This window comes from Humulus lupulus, chromosome 6, assembly GCF_963169125.1.
Source record: "Humulus lupulus chromosome 6, drHumLupu1.1, whole genome shotgun sequence".
Classification (NCBI taxonomy): Eukaryota; Viridiplantae; Streptophyta; class Magnoliopsida; order Rosales; family Cannabaceae; genus Humulus; species Humulus lupulus.
Window position 1 is genome coordinate 12,021,116 of NC_084798.1, and position 11,271 is coordinate 12,032,386.

Here is an 11,271-nt window from a genome sequence, read left to right on the forward strand (position 1 = left end):
AGTGAGCATACAAAAAAACGAAGTAAAAACCTATTCAAACTCTTTTACTTCGCTTTTGAAAATGGTGCCCTGAAAAAAAATTACATACTACTTCGTTTTTTTAAAAAAACTAAGTGAAAAATTCATAGTGAAGAGGGCCGTGTTTGGTTGCACAAGCCTGTGACTTATGTTTAGAGATAATAAAAATGCAAAAAAATGGCCAAGCCAAACGCGGCCCTTGTGTACATTTCACTTCGGTTTTTAGGTAAAAACCGAAGTAGAAAGTACACTTTCCACTTCGGTTTTTACCTAAAAACCGAAGTGAAATGTGCACAACCATTATTCCCTTGTGCACCTTTAACTTCGGTTTTTAGGTAAAAACCGAAGTTAAAGGGTTTTATAACCCTTTTTTATCACCCGAACGGTCATCTCCCTCAAGCCCTTCTCTCTTCTCTGTGCAAAAAAACCCCAAAAACCTCCATTAACAACCGTGAGCCAAGACCCATTTTCATTCTCCACACCCATTTTTTTTTTATTTCTTGTTGCTTTTCTACACTATAAACCGAAATATAGCCCAAAAATTTGTTTTTTTTTTTGTTTTTTAGAGAAAAAAAAAGCATTTGGTCGTGGGTATTTTCTCCATTGTTTCTTGGTGTTTCTTGCCGGATTTTGAGCGGAGTTTTGTCATTGCAAGGGGATTTTGAGCTTCAAAACAGGTATAAATTACTAAAATATGGTTTTGATGATAATTTTTTATTTTTCTATGTTTTTTTTTATTTTTTTTATTATTCTGAATTTTATAATTAATATAATTAATATTTTGTTAACTTTTATAATTATTTGTTTATTTTGTTAGGTTAAATAATGTGATAAAAATTAGGTTTATTATAAATTTATATATGTATATTAGTGAATTTTAGAAACTGTGACAATAGATAAATTTGTTTTTTAAATATTTGAAAAAAAATAAATAGCTTGAAGATGATCAAAGTGTTGTTCATTAGTTTCATTAACTAGTTTGGATTTTTTTTTATTATTTGGTTTGATAATTAATTATGTAGTTTACTAATTATGTAATGTTTTAGTAGGGTCGTTGATTGAGTGGTGAATTTTGTTGTTCATTTCGGGTGCATTGAAGTGTAATATTGAAGGTTAGTTATTTTTTTTATTTATATTACACTACAAGAAAATGGGGTCTTTACCTACCAATTGTAAGTGTAGGTAAAACTAGCCTAATGGTGGGTAATATGGTTTACCTACCAATATTGAATTGGTAGAGATTGATAGGTAAAAGTTATTAGTGGAGAAAGAGTCTTTACCTACACTTATTAGCACTGGTAGGTAAAAGAATCAGTGGACCCCACTAAGTTATAAATCAATTGATGAGTCATCAGATGACGTGTTTGATGACATGGCATCCTACGTGTATGCTGACATGGTTTTTGTAGTTTTACGTGTCTGATGACGTGGCATCCTGCGTGGCATCATTTTTACCTACACTTATTTATTTGTGAGTAAATATAATATTTCTATGTAGGTAATTTTAATTATATATATTATTTAATATAAATAATAAATGAAAGTAATTAATTTGAAAAATATTTAACATTATTAATCAAATAAATTATTTAACTTTAATAAAAAAAATAAGCAAACATATATTATACAATATTCATTGCTTATTAAGAAGCACATTTCATAAAAAAAAAATATCTATACATTATTTTTAGGTCATTGAAAACTCAATAATGTCATTTTTCTAGACATTCTTCCTATTCTTCACTTTTGGATCATTGTATGAGAGCCTCCTTTTCTCTGACTAAACTTATTGTGAATGTCGATGATGACTTTGGGAGGTGGACACCGACAATGGCCAGAGGTGGGGTTCGAATTGGCGCCAGTGAGGACTTTGCAAGTTATTCATCCTCTGTTGTAGTCTAGCCATGTCAATCCTCATGTCATTGATGATTTTCCACTCCTATATAGGAAAAAAAGATTAGCAACATAAACATCATATGTCAAAGAACCAAAATCCAAGAAGTGTCGAAGAGACATACACATACAATTCCAAATCGTTGATGCATATAAGTTATTTTCTTGAGGTTCTCCATTTCGATTTGAAATATTATCCTCGTTAGATGTATCAGAAAGACTGTTGCTTGCTTGATCACAAACAGAATTATCGAGTCTGGAGAACCCTTCCCTAATTGAAAGAAAAGGATCCAAAATGTTTGAGCAAAAACCATTCATATCTTATACTATATATTTATTCAAGAAAAAAGAATAAAAATAAAGTTATTGAGCTCTGAATTAGAAAATACCTCAGACCGGAGATTGTATGCCTTTGCCTCAATAAGCCTAATTCACTTTCAGCCACAGAAGATGAAAATTCTCTATGGATTCTTGTTGAGATCGTGTATTATGGAGATCTTGTTTATTCATTTCTCTCAACCAATGCAACCCCACAGAGCATGGATCAGAAAATCGAGATAATAAATGATAAGGCAGTAGTGATACAGCCAATATGAGTAAATAATTTAAAGATTACAGACCAAAAAGCTACTATGAAAAGTAAATTCTATGGTCCAGTGACGCTACCTTCTAATAGGATGAGTGGTACCCTTCTCCATGGCAGCTGCGACTGCAAGAGCTTCTTTCTCACAGTTCGGGATACAGCAGGTAGTCAAATTTGAGTTATTGTTTCCAGCCTGATGTCCATAAATTGGTTCAATTGCAGTCGAAAGTCAACCATTAAAAAACAGAAGATGAAAATTTCCCTGACAGTGCAAATTAGAAGGAAAAAAAAGAGCTGCATGAATAGGAATTCATAAGTTAACTCGAAAGTCAACCATTAAAAAACAAGAAAAAGAAAGAATATACATGTAACAGATCAAGTATTTGAATATTTTTTATCATGACACCTTCTAGTTGGAAGACCAACTCAACATTTCTTTACAGTATATATATGCATGTAATATGTATTATATATGAACAACAAGAAGCAATTTTTTGAAAGTACTGAAAATTAGAGATGTTACAATTTTTTTTTTAAAAAAAAAAAAAGTTAAAGCTGAGCTCTGATTGAAACCAACAAATAAAAAAGGACCATTTTAAGGTAAGAGTAGGTGTTTCATAAAATTTTAAATCCCATAATGGGGTACGTCAGGAGAATGTAATAGATAGTATTAGAGTTAATGAGGGCACTGTATAAACTAAATACTACCTGATGTTCCAAAGAATGGCCACTTGAAGAGAAATGGACCAATGAGAGCAATAGCTACAGACAAGACTACGAGAACCTTGCTGTATTGCTCACCAAATTGGTCAAGCCACCTTTGAAGCTTTGGTTTATTCAAGCGTGCTTCTTCAGTCAATTGTACTATCTTGCTGAGGGTTGACTCTTTCCACGTTTTTGTAGCCTGAATCAGAAACGATTTTAACAAATTAAAAAACAACAAAAGGATTTTTTTTTTTAAATATCACCATCTCATTTCTTTCAGCACCCAAGCACCTTCATCATAAACAAACAAACTACTGGCACCATAATCTTTATAAATTTAATAAAATTTCCAAATCCTCCTATATTCCTATCAAACATCATGCTTCCATTCATTTTCATGAGGTATTGGAAAATCAGTAAATTTCACTAAAGATTATAGAATAAGACATTGTATAATGAAAAACAATCAGTTTAAGCTATGATTTACAAATCCAATTATCAGAGGAAAACACACACATAAACATTGACACCAATTCTCCCTTCATTGTGTTATATATCTATGAGAAAGTCCATAAACATACCTTCACAATTATCCTACCATCCAAATTTCTTGCTCCACCAGGAATCCTGTCTCCAACTTTAATCTCTAAAGGTTTGACTTCACCCGTCAAGTGTTCGATAGTAATGGTTGCACTGCCTTGAAAAACTTCACAGTCTACAGGCACAGACTAATCACAATAACAGCTTCTATTAAGTTGCTTTCATTCCAAGTGTCAGTTAATCACAGTTTCCATATAAGATCCCTGTTATCTACTAATTAACATGATGAGTTAAAAAAAAACCCTTTGTAACTTACAATGGCAAACTAAAAGAAATGATTAAATTAAGTGAAATGAAAAGAACATAGACAGATCTAGATCATCGCTAAATGAATTCGAAAAAAGCTACAAATATGTATATATATATTTATATACGTATGTGTGTTTGTGTATTTTTCTTTCTTTTTCAATAACATCATCCAAAAATCACAATATTGATGAGTAACCACTTGACATCTATTACAACAGAGGATTAATGTTTTCACACCATAATTCTTAAAGATGGATAAACCCATTCATTTGATAGTCCATCACATTGGCAACATTTCCAGTCTTGAAATTGTTTTCAGACCATCATTCAAGCAGCAAAAAACCATCCACATGATAGTCCAGGCACATGGATAGATTTTTTAGTGTTAAGAGACAGAGTAATGCAAGTCAAGAACTCACATTAATGTGAAAAGTTTCAGAACATAGCATGCATTTAAAGTTAATTGATCAACAGCTAGACTTTCACTAGGTTTAGAGAATATAAATCCTAAGAAAACAACAATCAATTCTATATTATACTCCTTTCACCTCAGAATTTGAACATTCTAGCTTACTATTCCAACAAACAAAACTGAAATGAATAAAATTAGCATCACATACCTCACCAACTCCAACCAAAACATAGGATCCCACTTCTATATTATGTACAGACATCTTTTTGTATGCCAAATTGGTTGTGTTAGGAAGTCTATCTTCATTCATATCCAGCACAAGAGCAGATTCGGGATGATTTTCCTTAAACTCTTTAACATCAATCATTGAACGGCTGGTGAAGTACTCTTCAGCTGCAGCCATCCCAGTGTTATATAATCAATTTTTTTTCCAAAACAATAAGCTATTCTTAAACGTGATTGTGCATGGCTTACCTATATGAGCCAAATTAAACATGGCAAGAAGTAACCCTCCTTCTAAGGGATTCCCCATAAATACTGAAGCAAATGCCGCTAGAGCCATTAATACATGGATGTTAACTTTTCCACCACTAATGTCAATAAGAGCATCAAGTGCTGCAGAGACCTACATCCAAAGTTGAGTATATCGTAACTGTAATCTTATATTCTTACGAACTAGGAAAACAATCAAACTCATATATAAACATACATAGTGTTTTTCACTTAAAAATACAACTGTTTCTACAAAGACAGGTTATCTCAAAATCAGTTGGCATTCTGCTGTGAGAAAACCCCAGATGGTATAGCATATTGCCACCGATTAAATTTCAATTTATAACAACATTGCAATGGATTCTGTAAAGACAACAGTCAAAGCATAACCAGCAATGATTTTGCTATTACAAAAAAAAAAAATATGAACCTAACATCTTATACCATGTTTTCCTAAATCTCATTAGAGCATTATTACAAACATATGGTGGGCAGAGGCCACAACTCTCTCAACTATAACGTGAATCATTTAACTTTACAACAAGCCAAGAAAAATCAATCAAAGATTAATGTACATAAGCTGCCAAATCATTAGAACAAGAGCAAAACTTATACTAGTATAATCCATTTCAATCAATTACTTTAACTTAAATCAATCAAATCCAAGAATGAGTAAAAAAGATATATATTTCAATTCCCCTAAATTCAAAAACTGAAACTTGAAACACAAACAATGAACAAAACAAGACAAACAACACAAACCCAATTGCATAATAGAAATCAACTACTATTGGTTGCCGAAAAGGAAAAAACAAATAATAGAACACCAAAAAAAAAGTAGCAAGTTTCAGTGATACCACAAACCTAGAATCTCTCTCGATCGCCCAAGGTTCTGCGTCGACAGTTGTGTTCACGGGCAGTTTTCTTGTTAAAGGGTGGCCTGAACGAGCCTGGTTCGCGCAAGGAGAAGGGTGGCCTGAAGCTTTTGGGGCCTGGTTCGCGTAGGGAAAAGGGTAGCCTAAAGCTTTTGGGGTCTGGTTCACGTCAAGGAGAAGGCTCACCCGAAGTTTTGGGGTCTGGTTCGCGTAGAGCCCCGTCGCAGTCTCCATCGAGCCTCTCGCGCCAGCCACCTGCAAGAGAAAAGGGTGAGACAGAGAGAGGGAGAGAGAAGGAGCTGAGAGGTTAGATGTGAGGGAGATTGAGAGGTGCGGCTGAGAGGAAGAATGAGAAACAAATGAACCTAATCCCTAAAGCCCCAATCTGATTTTTAGGTATGTTTTTTTTAATTAAAATTTTCTTATTTAATTAATAAATAAATATATTTTATTTATATTTTTTCCAAATATGTACACACATGGCATGCCACATGTTATACAATGTGTACACATCATATTATTTACTCCACATAAGCTTCCAAATAAGCATTTATAACAATAAAATAATATAATGAAAATAAAAAATGGGGGGAAAATTGAGCGGGAATGGTTAAAAAATTTCCCTCCATAATATACGTAGGTAAAGATCATTACCTACTGATATTATTGGTAGGTAAAGCTATGTTCCGAAATATAATATAATGGTCTAGCATTTACCTACTAATATTATCTACCAATAAATATTGGTATGCAAAACATTACTTTCCCTACCAATATATATTGGTAGGTAAAGATCAGATTTCATGTAGTGTTACTACAAGATTTATGTATAAAGATAAGGCAAATGTAATCATGCATATTAGATTTAGTGAAAGTTATGTTTGAAAATTAGTGAAGTAGGCTCTGGGAAATTTGCGTGCCGTGGTGATATAAGGATGGATTGATTTATGCTTGATTATTGTGTTTGTTTGTGTTGTTGTTATAGGAAATTTTGAAATTGTGGTATGCTATAGAGACAGAGAATACTCTGCCGAATTTTTTTAAAATTTTATAAGACTAGAACCTAATAATGATGGATTCATCTATGCTTGATTATTGTGTTTGTTTTAATTGGTTTTATAGGTAATTATGAAATTACGGTATGCTATAGAAACAGAGGATACTCTGCCGAATTTTTTAAAAATTTTATAAGACTAGAACCTAATAATGATGGATTCATCTATGCTTGATTATTGTGTTTGTTTGTATTGATTTTATAGGTAATTATGAAATTACGGTATGCTATAGAAACAGAGGATACTCTGTCGAATTTTTTAAAAAATTTATAAGACTAGAACCTAATATAAGTTTTTTTTCTAACTTATTAGGAATTTAATATTGTTATTAGTATGGATAAATCATGGATGCTTGAGAGGAGAGAAACATCACAATTTCAAGATGGATTCAACAAATTTTTAGAGTTTTGCCTAAAGAATTGTAGAGTTTATGTGCAGATGACAATTTCTGAAGGGGAGAACACACCAAATAGGCGAGGCCCAACAAAGAAGAACAATATCAATAATAAAAAAGGGATTTTTCATAAATATGACTTTTTAGCCATTAATGTGCAAAAATATGGTAATTAAACTTTACTTACTTTATATGGAAAAACTTAACTACAGAAAATTAGAATATGGGAAAAGTTATCCCACATTAAAAAATAAAACAAATAAGCCACTAAGGAGGGTAGTATTGTAATTAAAGATGCACATCCTACCATGGTGAAATTTTGAGTCGATCAAAAACATACCCAGCCGAAATTTTTTTTCCAGCAAGAACACCAATCTCCGGCAACCACAAACCCGGACCTCCAGCCACCTCCAGCCATCTCCGGCGACGTCCTTCTCCATCACCGGCGACGTCCTCCATCTCCGGCCACGATCTTGTCCATCGTCCAAAGCATCCAAGAAAACCATGTTTTTAAAAATCTTGCTCTGTCAAATACTATATTACTGTAATTTTATTCAACTTAATATCTATTAAATTCCTAATTCTTCTACATAATATAGAACCATTGATTTCATATTTTTCTCATACCTATTTTATAGATTATAGTGGTAATCATGAAGTTCATTATGTCCATTTTAAAAAAAAAAACATAATAATTAACATGAAATTTGAAAAAAATAATTAAAATAATATAGTTATATTGATTGACCAAAAATATACAAAAAAACAAGAACTCTGATTATTTTAGATTCAATTTTGTCTTTGCGATAAAAAAAACATTTCATATTGGTCTATTGGTCTGAATTCTAATTGTCAAAACTTTTAGTAACAACAAAGTAACCAGTTACCTTGAAAACTGTGATATTTTCCAATTAAGTTTTCCACTGAAGTATGCAATTGCAGACTACAGTAACCAGTTACCTTCACCAGTTACACCCAAATAACTACTTAAAAATTTACAAAATATTACAGGTATGGAAAATACTACTTCTTTGGTTCAATTTGGAGGCAAGTGGAATGAAAAAAATGAGTACGAAGGGTACACAATGACTGGAATATTGATTCCACCAAATTGTTCTCTTGACAACTTGGTGAATTTGGTAAAACAGGAGATAAAGGAAACAAGAGCAAGCATTGAAGTTTATTATCAAGTTGCCAAAGGAACACCACCAATGAAGATTGAATCAGACAATTCAGTGTTGTTCTACTTGGAAATAAAGAAAAAAGTTGCAGAAAAAATAACAGACTTACCATTGTGTGTGAATATAGTTCAAGAATCAATGGATGAAAATAATCTTCTTCAGCTATCAAATCAGAAAGCTGCAACACAAGAAATGGAGGTGGGAACATTATTAATGCAAGCAAACAAAGCTTCCATCAATGAACATATGTTACTTGAAGAAGGAATGTCAAGCACAACAAATGAGGGAATCAATGTGGCATACATACCTCACCTTGCTGAAGAAGTAGCTGATTTTATAATTGAAGACAATTCAAAAAGAAAAAAGAGATTGGAGGAAATTGAAATAGTAATATCTGATTACAGAGTGAACAAAATAGAGCAAGGACAGATTTACAAGGACAAGAACACAATCAAATCAGCTCTTGGCTACCATGCAATGCTACATAACTTTCAGTTCAAAACAAAAAGATAAGAACCAAGATAGTACCTGGTTACCTGCGCAGATGACACATGCAGCTGGTTTGTGAGAGCTTCTAAATACATAAATCAAGATTTATTCAAGGTACGAAAATGCATTCCAAATCATACTTGCTCTGTTGAAATTGTTATGGAGGATCATAGGCAAGCAAAAAGCATCATAATTGGGGAATTAATAAAGAATAAGTACAAGTCAGTCAAAATTGGGGAAATTATACTCCAAATGACATCATGAATGACATGAATGATGACTTTGGAGTAACCATGGGATACACAAAAGCATGGAGATCAAGAGAAAAGCTTTGCTTTTAGTAAGAGGGAACCCTGATGATTCATATCAAAAGTTGCCAATGTATCTTCACATGTTGAAGCAAGCAAATCCAGGAACAGTAACACATCTGCTCACAGACAATGAAGACAGATTCAAATACTTGTACATAGCTTTCTCCAACTCAATCAAAGGTTGGAGATACTTGAGACCTATCATTGTTGTTGATGGAACTTTCTTAAAAAATGCACATGGCGGCACACTATTTTCAGCATCAACATTAGATCCAAACAACAACATTTTTGTCTTGGCTTTTGGAATAGCAGACTCAGAAAATGATAACTCTTGGCTTTGGTTCTTCTCCAAACTGAGAGACACATATGGAGAACCCGAAGGTATGGTAGCTTCAATTTTATCATATGGTTTACATATAAAAAGGAAATGGTTACCCAAAACCAATACACAAATACATGCTATTTCATTTAGTATCTTATAAAAGTAACTGGTTACTTCACAGGATTGGCTATTGTTTCTGACAGACACAAGAGCATAGAGAATGCAGTACATATAGTGTACCCAAATGCGTTCCATGGATCTTGCATGTATCACTTGCTCAATAATTTGAAAAGCAAGTATGGAAACCGTGGAGAACAGCTACAAATGAATTTCATTGCAGCAGCAAAAGCATACACAAAAACAGAATGTGAACACTACATGAGAAGCCTTGATAGACTTGACAGGCGCATTAGACCCTATTTAGAGAAAGCCAAATATGAAACTTGGGCAAGATCATACTCACCAACAAAAAGATACACCATGATGACATCCAACATCGCAGAATCGCTCAACGCTGCACTAAAAGCTGCAAGAATTCTCCCTATTGATATATTGGTTGAATGTCTTAGAAGTTTGGTTCAAAAGTGGGTTTGGAACAATTCAAATAATGCAAATGGAACATTCACAAAAGTGTCTACAGCAACAGAAAATGAATTGAGACATGACATTGTTTCAAAAATGAAGTATGAGGTATGCAACTAAACTTATTCTTACTATTCTTTATTCTGTCAATATATGGTAACCAGTTACTCTGGGTAACAGCAAAAACAAAACAATAAACTAAACAGAGTGGGAACAGCATACATTCAATGTTAATTGTACATAAATGTTTATTATTTTATTTTAATTCATCACAAAACTATTTTCAGGTCTTGCCTTTCAACCCAATAGAATATCAAGTTCGTGATGAAAAAGGGATCAATTTCACAGTAAATATTCACAATAGAACTTGTACATGCAATAGGTTTCAAGAAGATGAAATGCCTTGTGGGCATGCAGTAGCTGTAATTGCAAAGAGAAACTTGGGAGTATATGATTACTGTGCAAAGTTTTACAAAACAGAAACTTTGAAAGCAATGTATGAAGAAAATGTTCACCCTTTGCCCCATAAAGATGAATGGAATCTACCACAACACTTAGACATAGTGGTGCTACCTCCAAAGGCAACAATCCCTGCAGGAAGACCAAGAAAGAAAAGAATAAGATCAAGAGGAGAACAAAAAGTGATAATCACCTGTGGTAAATGTGGCCAACCAGGACATAACAGGAAAACTTGCAGGAATCCACCAATTGACAAGGCAAACAAGCAGAAAAAACAAAAGTCATAGCTTGATATATTACAGAAAAACAACCATATCATAGCTTCATTCATTAAATGATTGACTTTCATATTCATACAGTGACATTGAGTATTATAATAACTTTGTTACATATTCAAATAAATTGAATGATTACCAAAGCATATAAGATTCCCTTTATAATAAATTGTTGGTTTTTTGTTGATATATGTCAAATATTTATGCAACCAACACCATGAAAACATGTTTTTTTTCAAATAAAACATAATATTTTGGGTGAGGTAACCGGTTACCACTTAGTATACAACATGATGACCCAGCTGGGTACCTGGTTATTATATCTCAATTTCTTTGTATATCATAGTTACTTTTAAAAAGTTGAATATTATTATAT

General features: G+C 32.8%; 1 protein-coding gene, 1 long non-coding RNA gene and 1 other non-coding gene across 3 annotated transcripts; 1 reads left to right on the top strand and 2 right to left on the bottom strand.

The window, feature by feature from the left end:
* Window positions 1–217: 217 nt before the first annotated feature.
* On the bottom strand, window positions 218–416 carry LOC133787808 (small nucleolar RNA snR35). Its single transcript, XR_009872803.1, has one exon. It is a non-coding gene; the product is annotated as a small nucleolar RNA snR35 (small nucleolar RNA).
* A 2,621-nt stretch (window positions 417–3,037) lies between these two features.
* Window positions 3,038–3,961, bottom strand: LOC133783800 (uncharacterized). The gene is made up of 2 exons (XR_009870967.1): window positions 3,781–3,961; window positions 3,038–3,398 (listed from the first exon to the last, which is right to left on the bottom strand). It is a non-coding gene; the product is annotated as an uncharacterized LOC133783800 (long non-coding RNA).
* A 5,295-nt stretch (window positions 3,962–9,256) lies between these two features.
* On the top strand, window positions 9,257–10,907 carry LOC133784706 (uncharacterized). The gene is made up of 3 exons (XM_062223990.1): window positions 9,257–9,638; window positions 9,761–10,269; window positions 10,449–10,907. The coding sequence occupies exons 1-3, from the start codon at window positions 9,257–9,259 to the stop codon at window positions 10,905–10,907; spliced, it is 1,350 nt and encodes a 449-aa protein (XP_062079974.1).
* The last annotated feature ends 364 nt before the right edge of the window (window positions 10,908–11,271 follow it).